This window comes from Raphanus sativus, chromosome 2 (assembly GCF_000801105.2).
Source record: "Raphanus sativus cultivar WK10039 chromosome 2, ASM80110v3, whole genome shotgun sequence".
Classification (NCBI taxonomy): domain Eukaryota; kingdom Viridiplantae; phylum Streptophyta; class Magnoliopsida; order Brassicales; family Brassicaceae; genus Raphanus; species Raphanus sativus.
In genome coordinates this window covers 33,564,439-33,585,290 of record NC_079512.1, presented here as the reverse complement: position 1 = coordinate 33,585,290, position 20,852 = coordinate 33,564,439, and the positions used below count along the sequence as shown (strand labels likewise).

The window sequence follows — 20,852 nt, the reverse complement described above, 5'->3', positions numbered from 1 at the left end:
GAAGATTAGATAGTAGCAAAAAGGCGTTCTATATGATAATATTATTATTACTGCATAAGATTCCAGCACACAAAACAAAAACTGAATCTATTTTCTTACACTAATTCAAAGGAGTATCCAGGATCACATGCCTCTAGAATTCTTTCAAAGCTCGACATGAAAATATGGTTATAAAATTTCAACATGAATGATCCGTACTCGTTTCCATTTTGAATGTCAGCCGCAACCATCACTCACCACTCTTCTCTCTTCGCTGCAGTCACAATATATATACGCACGTAAGGTCACTTAGATGAAAGTTCTCGAAGTAAAAATTTAAGACAGTAACCAACATAGCAATAATAATCTATCTACTTTTGAGTAAATGAGGATTTTACTGTGACTTAAAGAGATATCATTCAGAACAAACACGTATAAGATTGGAGATAGCATGAACAACATCAAAACCAGTCATCGATAATTTAGTAATATAAAGGGAAAACATACCGCCCGTTTGCTAACGTATGGTTGTATTTGGACTGGTTCTTCTGATTCCATGGAGACGCTTTCTGTTTTGACTAACTTCCGTTCTTCTGATTCCGTAGACCTGCTAACGGTTTTGACAACTAACTTGCGTTTTTCCTTCTCAAATTCTTTTCTGGAATCTTTACGAGTGCCTGATTGCCAGACTCGACCAAAGTTGGGAAGCCAGTCTGCATCAGTGTTGCTGCTACTCGATGCTAGTCCTCTCTTCTCCATCTCCATCTCAATCTTTCTCCTTTCAGCCCACGCAGCGCCAACCCTATGAGGGTTCAGCTTGCTAGTCTTTGCAGGCATATTTTCCTGAACTCCGGTCATGTCTGTTTGGTTTAGTTGACCACTGTAGGAACTCCCAGCATTTGGATTAAGCCACGGAGGAGGAGCTCCAGAGTGAACGTTCCCGATAGAATCGCTGGAATGTGAGGAAGAACTACTAGTCATTCCAATCACACCTGACAAGGAAACAAACATATAAAGAGCCAAAAAAGCCTAGATGATGAAGCAGTTTCACTACTATGAAAATCAAGCAGAGACCCTACCTGGAGGGAGATGAGAAGCATCCACGTTCAGATGTGAACCATAATGTGTAACTCCTGAATGTGATATCTGATACTCATTCGTATTATTATACAGTAAAGGCTTAACATCATTTAAATCATTTGGATTAATATAGTTTGTTTGAACTTGTTCAGTTCTTTCGAACTCAAGATTATTGAGGATATCACTAGATGTCCCTGAAAGCTGTCCTTTACAAGAAGATGCGTCTCTGTTTCCCAACGCCGTGCATTTTCTCACCCACTGCATTCACACCATAAACAGAGTTTCTTCATCACACAACTCAACGAATAAAATCTTCCAGGCACAACAAAGAAACAACACATAAGAGTATGATCTTCAAGTACTTACTTTAGCTAAATCAGCATCTGAAATTTTGAAATCGTCAACGCAATCCATCGATGGGCCATGTTTCCAGAGAAACTGTTTGACGTTCTTATGATGTTCGGAGCTTGCGAAGTGATTTATTGCCTTAGAACTGATACAAACAAAAACATTATATGTGCAGACAAAACATTAAGGCTTTTGTTTCTGTTTCTCTTATATCAAAATATTATATGTTCAGACAAACTCTGATTCCACATTCAACTCAGAGGTGCCCAAATCGAACGAAACATACTCAAATCAAAAGGGAAAGAGACGGGAATGTTATACCATGCGAAGGAGCTGCCGAGCTCGACGATGTCCTCATCGCAGAAGACACACCAAACACGGTTCTGAGACTCCTCTTGCGGCCGTAGAAAGCTAGGGTTTTTGAGGAAGAATCTGACGTCGGCTATTTTGGACCGGAATCGATTGAGGAAAGCGGAGAGGAGTTCTTTGTGGCGGGGGAAGTACTTGTGACGCGGGCCATGGTCGTGATGGAATCGGCACACTTTGCAGAACTCGAATTCGTTCTTCTTCTTCTTCTTCTCTTCCATTGGATTCTTCGTTTAACACAGAAGCAGGAAAAAAAAAATATTATTTTGCCACTATTAGGACAATAGAATTAAACTGTTCGGTTCGGTTATAAACAAACCGGAATTTTTATTCACCCGGGTAAAATTCCACGGTTAAAAAAAAACTGTACTATTCCCGGTTAAATCAACAACTTACTTGGACAGAGGATCAAATGATATATTCTCTCATTGAATGTCTTTGTAATGCTCTACTATAGTATCTTGTATATAACTATCCTATGTACATTCTATGCAATATACAATTAATTCTACTCTTACATGTGCATTCCACTGCACCATCTTGATATATGAACAATAGAGTTCACAGTTGCGTCTCCATTCCGCAACGAGTAGTTGGAAAGATCAGGTATTTGTTAAAGTTCAAGAACTCACAATGGTTTGGTGCAGCCGCTGTGGAATGCAGCTGCAAGTTTAGAAGAATGGATTCATGCCCTTTTGCTCCGGTCTTCATGTTTTGTCTCTAATCCACTCTAATATCTCCTGATTCACCAAATAGACACTTAAACATCTGATATAGATAAATGTAAACTTAGCAATATCTAAATGCAAATCCAAATTATCAAAAGGCTAAAATGATCAGTATATTGTATCTTTCTTCCTGCATGTGAAAATTTTTGATAGAAACCAAAAGCACAATACTAAAATTTATCACAAGGAACTGATGCTAATGGTTTGATTGGTAGAGCATTATCATAAGAATTATGCTTGTTATTAGACTAAATTTTAGAAAATCAAATTTAAATTATCATTTTATTTTATGATACCATTCATAACTATTTTTGTTGTTGTTTTCTAGTAAATATATATGCTAAATATTCCGCTATGCATATCAAACGCCGACCAATATCCTAACGGAGCATATTTAAATGATGATAAATTTATTGAAGTATTCTATACGGATAATTTCATCAACATTCTATTTTTTATTCAAATTTTTATTTTGTATAAAAATCTACTCTAATTTTATTTAATTTTAACTTCAAAATGGTATAAAATGAGTTTGATCTAATTATTTTTCATTTTATTTTCACTTCAAAATAAAATAAAATGAAATAAAATTCAATTCAGTTTTGAAGTTATTCCATCACGAAGAGAAACACGAAATAACACAACTGAAGATGTTCTAGCTATCCATATAGCTGAGTTGTCTATATGGATATGAGTTTATAAATATGATATGGAGGCTTTTTTAGGTAATTGAATTAATCACCCTTATTTTCTCTCTCACGCTTTCTCTAGATATTTAACATATTCTCTAAATTTTTCATTAAAATCTTTCCAATATTATTTATCAAATTTCTTTCTCACGCTTTCTCTTCCTTTTCTACCTCTTATATGTCAGTATAATTTTATCTGTAATGATGAAAACGTCCAATTATGGTTTGAAAGAAGTAAATAAAGTCATATCCATATAGCGTTTAGATTTTTGGGATGAAGTTTTGGGTATGAGATTTTAGAATTTTAAATTTTAAAACAATAATTTTAAACATATATCCAAAAATAAAATCTGGATTACGAAATAAAATTTCAAAAGAGTTTAAAAAGGAATTTCAAAAAAAGTTTTGGATACCAAATAAAGTTCTTCGAATTCTTTTATTAGTATTTATTTAAATATTTATTTACTTATAGGATAATGGTATAATTGTCATTTATCTTTTAAATGAAACATTATTTTTCTTTTAGTGTATTTTTTGGTCAAAAACATATTTTAAGTTCTTTTAAGAGATGTTTCTATGATAAAATGTATTGTGCTAATATATAATTGATTTTATCTTTTAAAATTAAAAAAAACAATCTATATTATATGCTATTTAGTTTTGTGGTCAATATTTACATGCATTTTTCTTTTTTTTTTCCAAGATTTTTCGGTAGAAAATATATTTATATAACTCCGTATTGGTCGACAAAATAAAATATGTTGACACAAAGAAGAATTTTACAGTGTTGACATTGTTATCTATGAATAATTCTTAGAAGATTCTCAAATACTTTTAACTATAAATATATATATCTCATGGTTTTCTTGCTGATTCTCAAAAACTTCTTATTTGTTATATAAACAAATGTTGCATAGTTGTTTATTAAGGACGGAACTCTTTTTGAGAGTGATGATGGACTAATCAATTTGGCTAAGAAAAAACTCAAGCAACATTCCCAGTAAAAATCCACAACCGACTTGGCTTGAAAATATATTCGAAGTTCACATGGAATTTTATATTTAAAAATAAACTCAGTTTTAGATAAGAATATATACCAGTTGCTTAAATAGATTATAGGTAAATTATAGATGTGGTAATAATTATTTATTTTCAACGTAACTTTCAATTTAAAAATAAAAATTAGTGTGCTAATAATATATAGTTGATTTTTTATTTAAAAAGGAAATTAATAAAATTCTTATTAAGAAAACATCTTAGGTTTTGCATATTTTGGTGATTAGCTATTCTCCACAATTTTCAACTAGTCGAAAATTCAGAAAAATAAAATTTATATTTTTGAAGTTAACAATTTTTTATTATTACATGCATTGAAAATGTTAAAATTATACAGTAAAAACTTTATAAATTAATAATGTCGTGATTATGATATCTTATTCATTCATAGATTTATTAATTTACAGAACTTTTCTTATCTGATTTTCTATTTTAAATATATGATTTCTAAAATAATAAAAATATTTGATTTTTGTGTACATACATTAATTAAAATTTTGAAATTAGATATTCATACTGTTCTTACTATATTATGTAGTGTATATAAATATGTTTCTTAGAGTTTAAATGTGGTTTAATATATAACTTTTAATTTCATAAAAATATATTACATCTTTTTTTAAATGTAAAAATAATTCTGTAGTGGATATAAAAAACAATATAATAGTTTGTTAGTACATGTATTAAATTTATATACTTATAAATTATTAATTTAGAATTTTAATGAGATCATATATTTACATATAAATTTTTGAAAAAACTATTATCTTATTATCCTATCGATTTATTTATATTTTGAACTGGTTGTAACAAAAAAAATTATAATATTTACATATCTATTTCTTTCTCTTTAGATTTTTCTGTTGGGTACAAAATATATTAAGATAACTCAAAATAGTTGACAAAATATAATCGGTTGACCAAAAAAGGAAAAGATAACTACACAGTGTTGACATAGTTAGAATAATCCTAAAAAGATTCCTAAACACTTATTATTATAAATATCTCCTAGTAGTTTCACTTCTGATTCACAACAGATCAACGATGCCTAAAGTTCTATTTCTGCTTCTCTGTTTCATCGGAGTGCTGAGTTCGAGATGTTCGGGTCACGACAGCAATGGACGAGGAGATCAGCCTTTAGCTCAGATTAATATCTATAAAACAAGTCTTGCTTTGGACACTTCTGTCAACATTCATGCTTCTCCCCAAGTCCTTGGTTTAAAGGTTCTGTTTTATTTCTTGATCTTGTCTGATTCTAGTTTATATTCTTAAGAGATGAAGAAACTGTTTTGATGATATATGATAATCTGAGATTAGCCGTTTTAAAATGAGAGAATATTGTGTTCTTGATCTCAACAAAGTGTGCAAAGAACCAAACTTGCTAAATAGATTGGTTTTTTGATGATACTCTTGGTTTTTGATCTACAGGGTGAAGATACTGAGTGGGTGGACGTTGCTATCTCCAACCACAAGTTCACTTCAAACGATTGGATTGGAGTTTTCTCTCCAGCAAAATTCGAGTAATTTTCTCTTATATTGAGTGTTATTTATGTGATTTTATGAATTGTTATTAACTTGTCTTTTGTTGCTAGCTCATCTACCTGTTGGCCACCCAAATATCCAAATAAGGATAGATCTCCTTTCCTTTGCTCATCTCCCATCAAGGTTTGTGTTTTTTTCTATTACTTATTGACCTGTGGTTTCTAGATCTGATCTCAGGATTAACATTCTGTTTTTTTTTTTTTGTATTTGTATTTGTCAGTACACGTATATGAGGAATTATCCGGAGTATACAAAGTCTGGGAACGTGATTCTGAAGTTGCAGATTATAAACCAGAGAGCTGATGTCTCCTTTGCACTGTTTTCTGGAAGTCTTGACCAGGTAAAGTTGTACTATGTAGTTTCCTCACCTTAGTATATTTTATCTGCATTGTCAAATGGATTTATTGATCTTTTTTTTTCAATTATACAGCCAGTACTTCTCGGTGTTTCGAATCCTGTAGCTTTTGTTAATCCTAAAGCACCTGTCTACCCACGTCTTGCTTTAGGGAAGAGTTGGGATGAAGTAAGTTTTTTTTTTCCCCTTGGGGCTAGATAAAGATTTGAAATGGGTAGCAGCTTTATTTGGTATCTTTTCGCTAAAAACAGGCTTGTTTTTGTGATCTTTTGATAGATGACTGTTACATGGACGAGTGGGTACAACATAAATGAGGCTGTTCCGTTCATTGAATGGAGTTCTATGGGACTTCCAGCTAGAAGATCACCAGCTGGAACCATTACTTTCAACAGAAACAGCATGTGTGGTATGTTTTTGTTTGGTTACAGTTTTTTTCTTTTCTTCTTTATCTTGAACTCTTTCTAGAGATTTGATCTGTGGATGCATGTGATATTTTACATAGGTGATCCTGCTCGTAGTATGGGTTGGCGTGATCCTGGTTTCTTCCATACATCTTTCCTGAAAGAACTTTGGCCAAACCGCGAGTACGTCATCTGTAATCTCCCTCTCTTTTTCATCTAAACCAAGAGTACTTTGTAACATCCCTTCCTTTGGTTTTCAGATACACATACAGGCTAGGCCATGACTTGGTCAATGGTTCCACAATTTGGAGCAAGAATTACACTTTTGTTTCATCTCCTTTTCCTGGACAAGACTCTTTACAACGTGTCATAATATTTGGCGACATGGGGAAGGTAACCTTTCTTGCTTAGGCCGCCATTGCGATAGTACTAGGGACTCTTATCTCAAAAGATCACTTTGCTTACATTGAGAAATATTATGTTTCAGGGAGAGCGAGATGGCTCGAACGAATATAATGATTACCAGCCTGGTTCCCTCAACACAACTGACCAGCTCATCAAGGACTTGAAGAACATTGACATTGTTTTCCATATTGGAGATATCACTTACTCAAATGGGTATATCTCCCAGTGGGATCAGTTCACAGCTCAAGTTGAGCCTGTGGCTTCCAAGGTTCCGTACATGATTGCGAGGTTAGTCGATAAAAAAAAGCTTCATCGTTTCTCTGCTCCTGCAGTTGGTTATAAGTTAATTCTGTTTCACTTTCAGTGGCAACCACGAGCGTGATTGGCCAGACACGGGATCTTTCTACGCAGGTCAAGACTCTGGAGGAGAGTGTGGTGTTCCTGCAGAGACCATGTTCTACTTTCCTGCTGAGAACCGAGCTAAGTTCTGGTACAAAGCAGACTATGGAATGTTCCGCTTCTGTGTAGCAGACAGTGAACATGACTGGAGAGAAGGCACAGAGCAATACAAATTCATAGAGCATTGCCTTGCCACCGTCGACAGAAAGACTCAGCCTTGGCTCATCTTTATCGCTCATCGTGTCCTCGGTTATTCCTCCAATGATTGGTATGGCAAAGAAGGAACCTTTGAAGAGCCTATGGGAAGAGAGAGCCTGCAGAAACTGTGGCAAAAGTACAAAGTAGACATTGCTTTCTACGGACATGTCCACAACTATGAACGAACTTGCCCCATTTACCAGGTTTTTGATCCCATCATCAGTTATTTAATACTCTCTCCATCTTATTATCAATGTACCTCGTCTCTGAGTTGTTTTTTTCTGTTGCAGAGCCAATGTGTGAACGGTGAAAAGGATCACTACTCAGGGACCTTCCAAGGAACCATTCACGTAGTTGTTGGTGGTGCAGGAAGTCACTTGTCTCCGTTTAGCTCGCTGACTCCTAAATGGAGTTTGGTCCAAGATTATGACTATGGGTTTGTGAAGTTGACTGCTTCGGATCACTCAAACCTTCTGTTTGAGTACAAGAAGAGCAGCAATGGCCAAGTTCATGACTCCTTCAAGATCTCTAGAGACTACAGAGATGTTCTTGCTTGCACTCACGATAGCTGCGAGCCCACCACATCAGCTTCATGATGTTTCTTTTTTTTTTTTACATAGGATCGTTTTGGTTTTTGTTTTTATCTTTCTAGGGTGGGTTTACACAATTATCTAGGACCTTTTATTTCTTAAATTGCAGAGATTTGTTTTCTTAGACAAGGCAATATAAAGTACTGGATTTCATCATATTTTCATGGAATCAATGATAAACCACCATAGCCGAGAAATGAAGAAATGGGTAAGACTCACTAAACGAGGATTAACTAGTAAATTCCTCATGTGCAAGGCTAAGATGTGCCTCAAACTCTATAGACTAGTTCTTCCCACTCCCACATTAATCGTGGATAATCAAATTGAACCGGTTCGGTTATTACTCTCTAAACCGGTTAACCTCTCTGATTTTAGTTTTATTTCGATTTTCCCACCGAGAAAAGGCTTACATATAGATACACAACACTCTCTAAACGAGGATTAATTAGTAATTTACCACTTCTTCATGTGGAAAGGCTATAATGGATGAACGAACCATAGCCACCGGTTAATACTCTCAGACCGGTTAGTCTCCCAAATTGAACCGGTTTATTTATTTCGATTTTCCCACCGAGAAAGGCAAAACTCTTTCGTTTATTTGTTTCTTTCTTCAACTTTCTCCCGCATTGATTCTTTAGAAATCGGAAACACTAGTAACCGAAGAATCGGAGCGACATAGAATCAGCGAAGAAAGAAGAGTCATGGCCTCATCGCTAGGGAGCGGAGACCCCCCGGGGAGCAATACCACCACCACGGACGAGAGATCTCCATCTTCTCCCGAAGATGAACATTCATCACCCACGCACCAAAAGGTTTTCTAATCATACACTTCTTCTTCTTCTCACTCAAAGCCCCTTCCCGTGCCATTTCGAGAGGTTCTAGTTTCAATTGTGGCGATTTCAGTTGGAAGACGGCGGCGCAAGTGTCGAGAAGCCAGCGGCTGCAGGTAGATATCAGAACGTCAAGGAGGCGCTGTTTCTAATCTCCGTAGAATCCAAGTTTGCGTCCTTGGCGGAGAAACCACCTGTTCCACAAGGTCTGTCAATTTGTTCTTCTTGGGCTGGATCATGTCAACGCCAAGATCTCCGCAGCTGGAGTGATGGATCAGACGTCGCATTCTTTGTAAAGAAAGAAATCGAAATCTGTATTCGAAAGAGCATGTTCTTCGAAGAAGCCGCAACTTATCTTGAGGAGAATCACCAGATTGATCGCAATTTCACCAAAATAGGTAAGTCCATACACTATCGCTACATTCGAAACAAGTTGATCACTTGTTTGATTCTATCTTTTATCTTGTTAGTTTGGGAGCAGCTTCATAAAGAGAACCTACATAACTTCAGTGATTACTACTCAAGATGCAAACCGGCTGCTGAAGCTCGTGGCAGTTTAACTTGGTGTGAACTTCTATCACAGTCTGCACAGGTTGATTTTTTAACCTCCATGGTCTCTGAGCTTTTATCTGTCTTTGTCATATAATACTTCTAGGAAGACTTGACCTGAGTTACTTTTGGGTTTCAGTTTCCAAACCTTAGCATTTATACACAAAGCTTCACTATTGGGTTTGGTGCAACCTGCGACTTCATATTGAGAGACTGGATAGCAAATGAGATGATGTGCAAGATCTCAAAGCACAATGGGTTAGCTGTTCTAGAGGTCATAGGAAACTCGGGACCTGTGCTGCTTAACGGATCATTTGTCGAGATGAATTTCGAATGTTTGCTACAGTCTGGTGACGAACTAGGTTTTGGTTCACAAGAAAGCTGTAGTTTCGTATCCTCATGTCATCCAACGTCTTTTTTTTCACTTGTTAGTATATCTTCATCTGGATACACACAAGTTTTCCCCTTAATTTCTGTCCAGATATTTCGGAACATGTATGACATTGCAGTAAAAGGTGGAGGGCATCAGATGCCGTCAGCTGTAACGGGTGCTTCAATTTTGGCATCTCTTCAAAGCTTTAGGAAGGACTTATCTCCTTTGAATTCATCAAGCCAAGCATCCAGTAAGAGCCACGAAGCTCCTATGGTCCAAGATGGTGTTGTTGACGGCATGGAAGTGAATTCTTCTGTTAATAATCAAAGTGAATCGATCAGCAGCCAGAGCCAAGATTCCAAAATGGCGGTAGTTGCTCTATGTTTCACTTTGCATCAATAACATTTGAGCATTATGTTAACAGAGCTGGTATCAGATCTTAGATGAGAAAGGCGAGTTGGTGAAAACATCACAACAAGCTTCAACATCAGGGTCAGGGTCAGGCATTATTCAGCCATCTTCTATATTCAGAGAATATATTCAAACTGGTATTGTCGAGGGCAAAAGCTTGGATGTTTCATTCGAAAGTTTTCCCTATTATTTGAGGTATATGACCAAGTCATATTAATTTTATTCGTCTATTATGCAATGTGTAATGTTTTAGTAGTATTTCTTTTTATTTTTGCAGTGAGAATACAAAGGCTATCTTAATAGCTGCTTCACATATACATCTGACGCAAAAAGAATTTCCCAAGTATGCCTACGACTTTACCAATTTGAGTCCAAGGATATTGCTGTCTGGTCCGGCAGGTTTGTGCTATCTTTCACGTGTGAATACTGTAGTTCTTCTAGGCGGCAACATCAGTTTTCCTTTTTTGGCTCAAACTGTTTCAGGGTCTGAAATATACCAAGAGATGTTATCTAAAGCATTAGCCAAATACTTCAAGGCGAAACTGCTTATATTTGACAGCCATACTTTGGGGGTAAGAGATAACGTGATTCCTCAAATATAAGCTGTTTTGTGTCGAGTAAATGTTGGTTAGTTTATTTTTAATTTTTTTTAATTGAATGTTGGTTAGTTTACAAGATGTTAATTTCCTTTCTGCAACTTCCTATAGGCTCTGACTGCTAAGGAAATTGAGTCACTCGATGATGGACTTACTTCCGACAAATCATGTACTTTACCTCGTCCATATGGAGCCTCAGTGAGTCTGATGACTCGTACTCTGACGAAAGGCATGTCTTTTTTAATTGTTTGCAACAAAAGATTTTTCTTTATCAATATTCTTTTTCAATATTCTTGGATTCTGGTTAATGATTGCAGGTGATAGGGTAAGATTCTACTGTCATGGGCCATCTACCCCAAGGTTTGCTTCTTATATTATTTCTTCTTGATGCAGCTGATATTGGCTTCTATATCGTAAGAATTTGAATATCCTTTTTGGCTCTGTTGAAGAATGTTTCTCGTAATATTAGAAATCCTAAGTTTATTGAAATTACTATATTTACATCCAAGAAGTCTGTTTCCTCTCATTATCTTTTAGAGCTAGGCTTAATGATAATCTTCTAAACTTTTTCTCGTCTTTTTGTATTCCATCCATATTTGAATTATCCACTTTTGTACTTAATTTTATTCAGGGCACCTTCTTCTGGGGCTAAAGGGAAAGTTGTTTTAGTATTTGGTGATGATCCTTCATCTAAAAAAGTGGGTGTCAGATTTGATAAGCCCATACCTGATGGAGTAGATCTTGGCGATCTGTGTGAGAAGGGACATGGATTCTTCTGCGATGGTACTTCTTGTTCGCTAGTGCATTGCTTACTGGTTCTCAGCAGCTCATGGCTCACATACTGTTTCTTCTGTTTCGTTTCTATAGCTACTGATCTTCGGTTTGAAAGCTCTGCTTCTGAAGATCTAGATGTGTTACTTAACAACACATTATTTGAGGTACTTGTTCTATCAGTTCCAAAGTAATAAGTTTGTTCTTTGTCTTATATTTGTCCAGGTGCTTATATCTTCATCTGTTTCTAGGTTGTTCATGCTGAAAGCAGAGTTTCTCCGTTTATTCTATTTCTGAAAAATATTGAGAAGATTGATGTTGGGAATGCGTTTAAAAGCAGCCTTGAACATCTCCCAAAAAACGTTATTGTGATTGGTTCACAGACACAGTATGATAATCGCAAGAAGAAGGTATTTACTGCTCAACACTTCTGCCCCAGTTGCATGCATTGAGCTCATTTAGTTAAATAGAAACTGGTCCTAGGCAAAGAAGTGCGATTGCTTTTTTTTTGGAACTCATTTTTTTGGAACCAACGTGTGATTGCTTTTTATTTATGCGTTTCACAGGCATTTAAATCAGTGCCAATATTTCTAGTGACCATTCTAGCTGCTGCATTTTAAGTAGGTTCAGAGGTTGGAGTAGACTTTGAATATTATGTATTCCCTATATTACTACTTTCTTCGTCCTGATACATCCTCTTAACCATTCAAATATTTATGATCGTAAGTGACAAGCACTATGAGATTTATATAGGGTAGTCGGTAATATGAGCACTTTGCAATGTGACAAATAAAAATTGGCTATCTTTGAAATGTGAGCACATTTTACATGAATTTAGTTTCTAATCCATTTCACCCATTTTGCAGTCTCATCCTGGAGGTCTGTTTTTTACCATGTTTGGCAGCAGTCATTTTCTTTGTTTATTTCATAAGTAGGAAAATATAGCATAGCAGGATTAGTATTAGTCATTTTTGAGGCAAATGTCACCTTATTTTACCATTTAATGCGTGTTTTCCTGGTTCTTTTGCTGTTTTTCATTATTACCTTTATGTTTTGAGTTTGTTTTCCTGCCCACATTAGTTGTCACCTGTTCTTTGAAATAAGCCTCTAGCATATATGATCCAGCTATACTTATTTCAGCTGGCTAGTGTGAAGCCGTATAGTGACCTTTTTGCTTAATGTTCCCAGGATATTGGACAACTACCTGGGTTTGACAAGGAAATCCTTGAACTTGCGGAAATGAAACTTCTGACGAATCCCTTTGGGAATAAAGTTGCTATTGACATGCCACAGGTTTGTAACTATGTTTTACTATAGACATAACATAAGCATAGTCTACTGGCTGTCAAAGAAATCTTTGACTTAATGGAGCTAATTAACCGTAGGATGAGGATCTTCTTACATATATGATCCCGCTATACCTATTTCAGCTGGCTAGTGTGAATCCGTAGAGTATTTCCTTCTCTTATTCGGTGGGACTAATGTGACCTTTTTGCTTAACGTTCCCAGGATATTGGACAACAACTTGGGCTTGGCAAGAATGTCCCAGAGGCAAGGATACTTCTGACGCATCTCTTTGGGAACAAAGTTACAATTGACATGCCCCAGGTTTGTAACTATGTTTTACTATAGACATAACATAAGCATTCTCGTCTACTGGCTTTCAAAGAAATCTTTGACTTAATGGAGCTAATTAACCGTAGGATGAAGATCTTCTTACATTCTGGAATCAGTTGGATCGTGATGCCGAGTATCTGAAAAGGAAGGCTAATGTCAGTCACTTACGCATGGTACGTCTTTCCTATGCTATATGATATGGGACTTTATTTTAGCTCTCTTCTTGGATATAGTATGTAATTAGAAAAGGTCATGTCAGCATATTTGTCTGGACACATATTACGTTTCACATACCATATTGAATTCATAAGTACGAGTTACATTATCTGTCTTTTTCTTAAGGCACCACTCCATTCCTGTTTTAAGGCAGGGGTTTGACAGAAGTTTTAAGAATGAATCCATAATTGCATCTTCATTCAGGTGATGAGACAATCTGGTCTGGACTGTGATGGAATTGAGACGCTGTGCATGAAGGATCTGACACTTCAGAGCGACAGTATGTATTCCCATTGTTGGGCATAATGACCAGAATTGACAATGGTATGCTTTTCTAAAAATTTGATTTTGACTTTCTGCTTCAGGTGCAGAAAAGATCATTGGATGGGCTCTTAGTGACCATATAAGACTAAATGGTGTTGCTGATCCATATACTAGGGTTAATTTGTCTCTTGATAGGTAATTGGCAGCTTGTCCCTGTGCATTACTGCTCTAATATCTGTTTCAGTATTGAGTGCCAACTTTGGATCCTCGCAGTATAAAATTTGGAATTAAAGTTCTACAGGCTTCTCCAAATGAATCTACGAGCTCAAAGAACTCTCCCAAGGTTGGCACATTTTCGTGGAATAAGCTGAGTTGTTTGTTTACCGACTAGCATTGTGGAAACGGCTCCTGTCATGTAACAACGGTTTAATTTTCTCTGTTGCTTTCAGGACATTGAGACAGTAAATGAGTTAGAGAGGTTTTCAAGTGATGCTATTTCGTACAGTGACATTGGTGTTTCATTTAAAGACATTGGGGCACTTGAGGATGTCAAAGACACCTTAATGGATTTGGTAGTGGTTCCTTTAAAACGGCCTGAACTCTTTCGCAAGGGGCAATTAATAAAGGTGGTTTTCTTCTCTGCTTAGATTTCAGACTGATTCTATTTTTTTACTAGGTCCTGCCTTGAATTTATCAAAGATGTATTATGGGCTCACTTTTTATTTGAGTGTGCATGTGTACATGTACATTATTTTTGTGGAGTAGTGATGATATTAGTTATACTAGCTGATGATCTGAATTGGTGGCTTCCTAATCAGTCCGCTCTTGTTCTTCTCTATGCAGCCTTGTAAAGGAATTCTCCTATTTGGACCTCCTGGAACCGGAAAGACTATGCTTGCAAAGGCAGTGGCAACAGAAGCTGGTGCTAACTTCATCAACATCTCACCGTCAAGCATAGTATCTGAGGTATCAGAGTACCTGAAAAGCTGGAGTCCACTGATATATACCGGGACTCTCCTATTCAATCTTGAGTTCTTCTCAAAAACTGCAGTTCTATGGTGGCACTGTAAAGAATGTCAGAGCTGTCTTTTCATTAGCCAGTAAAAAATCACCTAGCATTATCTTTGTGGACGAGGTAATTTTTGCATGGTCAACTCGTGAGTGAATATTGCTTGTAAACAAAGCACTGACACTCGTAGAATATTTTACTGTCTTGTAGGCGGACAGCATACTAGGCCAAAGAGGAAGTCCAGGGGAACAAGAGGCCACGCGGAGGATGAGAAACGAGTTCATGATGAACTGGGACGGTCTGCTGACAAGGGAGACGGAACGTGTTATGGTCCTTGCAGCCACAAATCGGCCTTTTGACCTTGACGAGGCTGTCATTAGACGGTTGCCTCATAGGTAAATTTATAAATGACTATCAAGTCTATAAGTTCTGTGTTTGGTCAAAGTGAAATGACTGTTTATAGGCTGTGGAACGTTTGTGGTATTCACTTGGTGCAGGTTGATGGTGGGATTGCCAGATGCTCAGAATAGAGCAAAGATACTAAGGGCTATACTTGCAAAAGAAGACCTGTCGGATGATGTTGATCTTGATGAAGTTGCTAGAATGGCTGATGGATATTCTGGAAGCGATCTTAAGGTAAATCCCTTGTAGCAATTCATTTTATCCTTAGTTCTGATTTGCCAAAATGATAAAATTATACTATATATTCCTTGTTATGCACGCAGAATCTCTGTCTTACTGCTGCACGCCGTCCAGTGAAGGAGATATTGGAGAAGGAGAAAACAGTGAGTCAATGAGCCTCTTATTATTAGCGTTAGCTTATTTATTCTGTAAAATAAAAATATGCTTATGATGGTAGGAGAGAGTTGCTGCTATGGCGGAAGGTAAAGATCGTCCAGCTCAATATGGAAGTTCTGATATCCGAGCTATAAACATGCAGGATTTCACGTACGCACAGAAGAAGGTCGGATTTTACTTAATGCTGTTTTTTTTAAATTGTTTTCATAGCAGAGTCAAGTATCAGAGAAATGTATTTGTTTGTTTTTGGTGTCGAATTAGATGTGCGCGAGCGTCTCGGCAGGGTCGGGGAGAATGGAAGAGCTTGAAGAATGGAACAATCGCTACGGGGAAGGTGGATCTAGAAAGAAGACAACACCACTTAGCTACTTCATGTAGGATTGAAATCTACTCGTCTCGAAAAGAGCTCTCCTCCGTTGTATGTAGTTAGGCATATATAGATAAAACAACACGTGAACCAATGTAGAGTGATATGTTTTGTTGTTTTCAGACCTTTTGGTGTTTGTATAGCTACCTTAATGTAGTGAGATTCATGGTGTGTTCACTACGTATCTTGATAGTTAATTACAAAGGGTTTTCTCTTTACACTTCCGATCAAATCTTCTATAGTCGTATTATCTTTGGTTTTTTTTTAGCTTACCCGAAATCATAACCGGTTTAGTTGGTTTAGTAGAGTACAAAGACCGTTCTACCCTTGAACCGGACAATCTTCATCAAACTTTCAATTCCCACACCTCCATCTCTCAGGGAATCAAAAATGTCAGATCTGGTAGCGACGTTGCCATCACCGTCATCAGCGCCGAGATCCGCCTCAGACTTCTTCTCCGATCCTTACGACTCACATCCTCTATGGTTCAAGCCTTCCCTCTTCCTCTCCCCTGTCTTCGACTCCGAGTCCTACATCTCAGAGCTCCGTACATTCGTTCCCTTCGACACTCTCCGATCCGAGCTCCGGTCACACCTTGCATCCCTCAACCGCGAACTCGTCGATCTCATCAATCGAGACTATGCTGATTTCGTGAGTTTAAGCACCAAGCTCGTCGATATCGATGAGGCTGTAGTCCGCATGCGCGCTCCGCTCCTTGGTCTCCGTGAGAAGATCACTGCGTTTCGTGGATCCGTGGAGGCCGCACTTTTGGCGCTGAGGAGTGGATTGCAGCAACGTTCCGATGCTGCTGCTGCCAGGGAGGTTCTGGAATTGTTGCTCGATACCTTTCATGTGGTATCAAAGGTACTTTGGTTTTGGTTTCTCAATCTTAATCCTTCCACTGAGCAAATGCTTTTCCGCTTTAAGGATCTTCATCTGCTTCTGCTCATCATTGGTTCCTTAATAGATTCTATTCATTGATAAATAAATGTAGGTTGAAAAGCTTATAAAAGTTTTACCAAGTGCGCCTTCTGATTGGCAAAAAGAGGAGGATGGTGTTTCCCTAAGGAGCTCTATGAATGTTGATAATTCCACGCAGCAAGATGGCACAACCATGAGAGAAACCCAGAGCATGCTTTTGGAAAGAATAGCTAGTGAAATGAATCGACTCAAGTTCTATATGGCTCATGCTCAGGTCTCCATCATTCAATTTTACATCGCAATATTCATAGATTACATTATGAATGCGCCCCTTCCTTTTACTCTCCAAAGTGTGAACATCTGAACAAATTTTCCAAGGAATATTTTGAGACAATTGATGGTAGGAAATTTTGCTTTTCAGTCCTAGCTGACTCTCAGAGAATAGCAAGAAACTGGGTCTCTTATAGGACAATTATTAAAGAGGGTTGAGTATACTGCGTTATTGTATTATCGTTGAGATTTAAACTATTATGCGTGTGGGGCTTGAGAAATGTCTGGGCTGCTAGGATAATGCATTGGCTTTGATAAGATTTCTGTCAAAATAAAAAAATTAAAAAATAGATTACATGAAGACAATAGGAAGTATTACGGCTGATGCGCACTACTTTTTCTGCTATGCCTGTACAGAACCTGCCTTTCGTTGAGAACATGGAGAAGAGGATTCAGAGCGCTAATGTGTTATTAGACGCTAGCCTGGGTCATTCATTCGTTGACGGGCTAAACAACAGTGACACAAGCGTTCTTTACAACTGCCTCCGTGCATATGCTGCCATTGATAACACCAGGAACGCAGAAGAAATCTTTCGTACAACGATTGTGGCTCCATTTATACATAAAATTATTGCACTTGAAACATCAACAGATGCTGCTGGATCATCGGGAGATGAGCTTGAAAATGATTACAAGCAGATCAAGCATTTTATTGCCAAAGACTGTAAAATGCTGCTAGGAATATCTTCAACCGGTAATTCGCTCAGTTCTCTGTAATCATATTAGTTGTAGATCTCCGATTGTCTTATTAACAGTTATGTTCAAGAATTTTATTCATAAACATCTAAGAAGAATTTTACGCAACTTACACAGTACCTAGACTTCATGACATGTTATCTTCATATTGTTATGTAATAGCAATCTTGTTCGTTAATAACAGTTGGACACTGTTTCCTTCTTAGTGTTGTCATTTTATATTTCACTCATTGTACTTTTTGCTTGGTATCTTGTTGCTAAAACAGACAAATCGGGTTTGCACGTCTTCGACTTCTTGGCAAATTCAATTCTGAAAGAAGTTCTTTCGGCAATCCAGAAAGTCAAACCAGGAGCATTTTCTCCCGGAAGGCCTACTGAGTTCTTGAAGAACTACAAAGCAAGCTTGGAATTCTTGGCATATCTTGAAGGTAGGATAGCTGATTTATATATTTCTCTGAGCTTAACCTCATGTCTTATCAGATGCATTGTGAACTAATCTTCATGTGTCTCACATAAGCAAATAGTTTAATTTAATACCAGGAAATGACATATTTGGATATTTTTGGTCGAGTCATACCTTATTATACTTTTTATGAAGGTTATTGTCCGTCAAGGTCTGCTGTCACTAAGTTTCGAACTGGAGCGGTATATATCGAATTCATGAAGCAATGGAATGTGGGAGTATACTTTTCACTGAGGTATTTGAGACATCGTTAATGGAAGTTGCTTACTGTTAGATTAGTCGCTTTTCAGCTTCTCTAAAATCTAAAATGCATAATTTCAGGTTTCAAGAGATAGCTGGAGCCTTGGATTCTGCTCTTACTTCTCCTTCTCTAGTCTTCATTCAGGATTCTGATTTAGATAAACGGAGTTCTCCCAACTTAATGCTCAGACAGAGCGCTACTCTTTTGGAGAGTTTGCGTTCATGCTGGAAAGAAGATGTTCTCGTTTTCTCCGCGGCTGATAAATTTCTTCGATTGACCTTGCAGCTTCTTTCGAGGTTTGTGAAAATTTTAGCCTCTAAAATTATCCATGCTTAGTTTTTATTTCAGTTATCATTATGACAATGTGTTAATAACATGTAGATATTGCATTTGGGTGTCATCTTCGCTGCATACCAGAAGGGGTAATGCCAGCCCGAGTCCTGGATGTGATTGGGCAGTTTCAGCCACTACAGAAGATTTTGTATATGTAAGTCACTTTTCATCTGGACTGTTTCTCAGCTCTACTTATTTTCAAAACTCTGCAGTTTCGTGTTTATTGAATCAGCTGTAGCTATGTTAAATGTATCCTCTTTCTGTGGTCTTAATTTTAGAATTAAAATGATAAAAACTGCTGTGGAAAACAGGTGAACTGGAAATATGTGCTGTTCACCTTAATACATGAAAGATGGTAATATAGACCATATGGTTGATCGCTTGATTTTATTGGAATATTTACAGTTTACACATCCTTGCAGGTTATACATGATGTAAATCATCTGGTCTCTGAAGTTTGTGGGGATTACCTTGGACATATATCACACCATCTATCTCCATGCTCCACTGAAGTTCTTGATGTGGTGAGGACGAGCATGTTACAAGGTGGAGATAAGTTAAAGGAGGTCCTACCTTTACTTACCAACGCAGTTATTGAAATAATTGTTGATAAATCTGTGGAGGTAAAGCCCTGAAGAAACATTAGGTCCATTGTCTAATTTATGCACTTCAAGATTTGTTTGACGGTCTTTCTGTTCACCTACAAGAACAAAGTTGATTATGATTCGATTTATAGCTAAATAGGTTAGTGTTGTTCTCCAAATAGCATACATTGTCAATACTTTCATCTCCTATTCTCCTTTATAGGACCTAAGGCAAGTCAGAGCAATAACAACAACATATAGGATGACTAATAAACCACCGCCGGTTAGACACTCGCCATATGTTGTTGGCATATTGCGTCATGTAAAGGTATTCATTCAGCTTTGGACGTTTGTAGTTACTTGATGGATGGATTCTGAAGAGTTGGTTATTGCACCTTTGTCTATTAACAGGCCTTTTTGGAGGGAGATAAGGCTACACATTATTTGACGCAGGAAACAAGGGAGGAGATACTGCTTCGCACTGTCACAGATATTACAAGGCGGTATTACGAATCAGCTGATGAAGTTGTTAGCTTGGTAAGTATTTTGTCTTAAAGACTTTATAAGTTTATTAATTAGTACAAATGACGAGGGAGCTTTTAGACTTGGATCTATCAGTAAAATCAGGAGTAGAGAGATACTGATTGTAGGGAAAATGTTTTAACAGGCAAGAAGAACAGAGTCATCGCTTCAGCAATTCCGTAGAAAGGCACAGAAAAGAGCAGGTGCAGCATCAGGTGCCTCTGACGACAATGTATCTGAAACAGACAAGATGTGTATGCAGTTATTCCTTGATGCTCAGGTAAACGCTTCATTGTGTCAAATAATATCTGAAAATAGTAGATTTAGAAAGAAGGTAACATCACCGCGTTAATCTCTCTCTCATTAGGAGTATGGCCGAAACATCGCTGCTTTGGGGTTAAAACCAGCGGATATCCCGGTTTATTGTTCTCTATGGCAATGCGTTGCACCTGCGGATAGGCAAAAGACGATCACTGTTTGAGGACTCGCAAACTTCATTTTCATACAACGCTGCTGCGGTATCATATATAACCTTATAATAATAGGAAATCGTTTCTTTGGTTTTTTTGTTTCTTTTTCTTTTTGCGTTTGTGTTTGTTTGGATACCATGAAGAGAACAAGAAGAGAGTTTTGTTACATTATGATTTGAGAGATCTATGGATTAGTGTCAGCTTTTGGCCATTCAATCTTATTTTCATCTTCAGTATATAATAAACACACTTGCCAAATGCTAAAATGAGTTATTTTTTATATTTTTTTAGTGATTTAGGGTATTAATTGTATATCAAATTAAAAAGAGGTGGTAAACATAATAGAAATGAAAAC

The 20,852-nt window shown here is 37.0% G+C and overlaps 4 protein-coding genes across 4 annotated transcripts; 3 read left to right on the top strand and 1 right to left on the bottom strand.

Annotated features, from left to right (window-relative positions):
• Positions 1-20: 20 nt before the first annotated feature.
• Positions 21-2,039, bottom strand: LOC108821812 (TITAN-like protein). The gene is made up of 5 exons (XM_018594809.2): positions 1,729-2,039; positions 1,426-1,552; positions 1,059-1,317; positions 487-971; positions 21-253 (listed from the first exon to the last, which is right to left on the bottom strand). The coding sequence occupies exons 1-5, from the start codon at positions 1,992-1,994 to the stop codon at positions 230-232; spliced, it is 1,161 nt and encodes a 386-aa protein (XP_018450311.2). The 5' UTR covers positions 1,995-2,039; the 3' UTR covers positions 21-229.
• A 3,224-nt stretch (positions 2,040-5,263) lies between these two features.
• LOC108824626 (probable inactive purple acid phosphatase 24) lies at positions 5,264-8,294 on the top strand. The gene is made up of 11 exons (XM_018598044.2): positions 5,264-5,470; positions 5,675-5,766; positions 5,839-5,911; positions 6,009-6,128; positions 6,219-6,311; positions 6,420-6,549; positions 6,646-6,727; positions 6,805-6,937; positions 7,032-7,237; positions 7,314-7,749; positions 7,837-8,294. The coding sequence occupies exons 1-11, from the start codon at positions 5,291-5,293 to the stop codon at positions 8,140-8,142; spliced, it is 1,851 nt and encodes a 616-aa protein (XP_018453546.1). The 5' UTR covers positions 5,264-5,290; the 3' UTR covers positions 8,143-8,294.
• Positions 8,295-8,782: 488 nt separating this feature from the next.
• Positions 8,783-16,159, top strand: LOC108841902 (uncharacterized). The gene is made up of 27 exons (XM_018614687.2): positions 8,783-8,948; positions 9,040-9,364; positions 9,437-9,558; positions 9,655-9,906; positions 9,997-10,257; positions 10,325-10,494; positions 10,577-10,698; positions 10,783-10,871; positions 11,007-11,124; positions 11,213-11,255; positions 11,527-11,678; positions 11,763-11,833; positions 11,918-12,076; positions 12,855-12,959; positions 13,176-13,274; positions 13,370-13,456; positions 13,704-13,779; positions 13,865-13,958; positions 14,037-14,106; positions 14,213-14,389; positions 14,607-14,729; positions 14,815-14,898; positions 14,983-15,167; positions 15,270-15,408; positions 15,498-15,557; positions 15,632-15,736; positions 15,832-16,159. Exons 1-27 carry the CDS (start codon positions 8,838-8,840, stop codon positions 15,946-15,948), a joined length of 3,516 nt encoding a protein of 1,171 aa, XP_018470189.1. The 5' UTR covers positions 8,783-8,837; the 3' UTR covers positions 15,949-16,159.
• Positions 16,160-16,292: 133 nt separating this feature from the next.
• Positions 16,293-20,713, top strand: LOC108843146 (conserved oligomeric Golgi complex subunit 2). Its single transcript, XM_018616254.2, has 12 exons — positions 16,293-16,801; positions 16,932-17,132; positions 17,546-17,882; positions 18,151-18,312; positions 18,483-18,582; positions 18,669-18,884; positions 18,970-19,075; positions 19,344-19,544; positions 19,729-19,833; positions 19,917-20,042; positions 20,173-20,307; positions 20,395-20,713. Exons 1-12 carry the CDS (start codon positions 16,328-16,330, stop codon positions 20,506-20,508), a joined length of 2,277 nt encoding a protein of 758 aa, XP_018471756.1. The 5' UTR covers positions 16,293-16,327; the 3' UTR covers positions 20,509-20,713.
• The last annotated feature ends 139 nt before the right edge of the window (positions 20,714-20,852 follow it).

Excerpts from the sequence above, each read along its gene's own strand:
- LOC108821812 (XM_018594809.2), bottom strand. The coding sequence starts at position 1,994 with ATGGAAGAGAAGAAGAAGAAGAAGAACGAATTCGAGTTCTGCAAAGTG. Across the intron at positions 1,553-1,728 it reads CTCGGCAGCTCCTTCGCATG|TTCTAAGGCAATAAATCACT; the intron begins GTATAACATTCC and ends TGTTTGTATCAG. Across the intron at positions 972-1,058 it reads TGCTTCTCATCTCCCTCCAG|GTGTGATTGGAATGACTAGT; the intron begins GTAGGGTCTCTG and ends TTTCCTTGTCAG.
- LOC108824626 (XM_018598044.2), top strand. The coding sequence starts at position 5,291 with ATGCCTAAAGTTCTATTTCTGCTTCTCTGTTTCATCGGAGTGCTGAGT. Across the intron at positions 5,767-5,838 it reads TTCTCTCCAGCAAAATTCGA|CTCATCTACCTGTTGGCCAC; the intron begins GTAATTTTCTCT and ends TTTTGTTGCTAG. Across the intron at positions 6,550-6,645 it reads CAACAGAAACAGCATGTGTG|GTGATCCTGCTCGTAGTATG; the intron begins GTATGTTTTTGT and ends TATTTTACATAG.
- LOC108843146 (XM_018616254.2), top strand. The coding sequence starts at position 16,328 with ATGTCAGATCTGGTAGCGACGTTGCCATCACCGTCATCAGCGCCGAGA. Across the intron at positions 19,076-19,343 it reads CTACAGAAGATTTTGTATAT|GTTATACATGATGTAAATCA; the intron begins GTAAGTCACTTT and ends ACATCCTTGCAG. Across the intron at positions 20,308-20,394 it reads AGTTATTCCTTGATGCTCAG|GAGTATGGCCGAAACATCGC; the intron begins GTAAACGCTTCA and ends CTCTCTCATTAG.
- LOC108841902 (XM_018614687.2), top strand. The coding sequence starts at position 8,838 with ATGGCCTCATCGCTAGGGAGCGGAGACCCCCCGGGGAGCAATACCACC. Across the intron at positions 11,679-11,762 it reads ACATGGATTCTTCTGCGATG|CTACTGATCTTCGGTTTGAA; the intron begins GTACTTCTTGTT and ends TCGTTTCTATAG. Across the intron at positions 12,960-13,175 it reads TTGCTATTGACATGCCACAG|GATATTGGACAACAACTTGG; the intron begins GTTTGTAACTAT and ends TAACGTTCCCAG.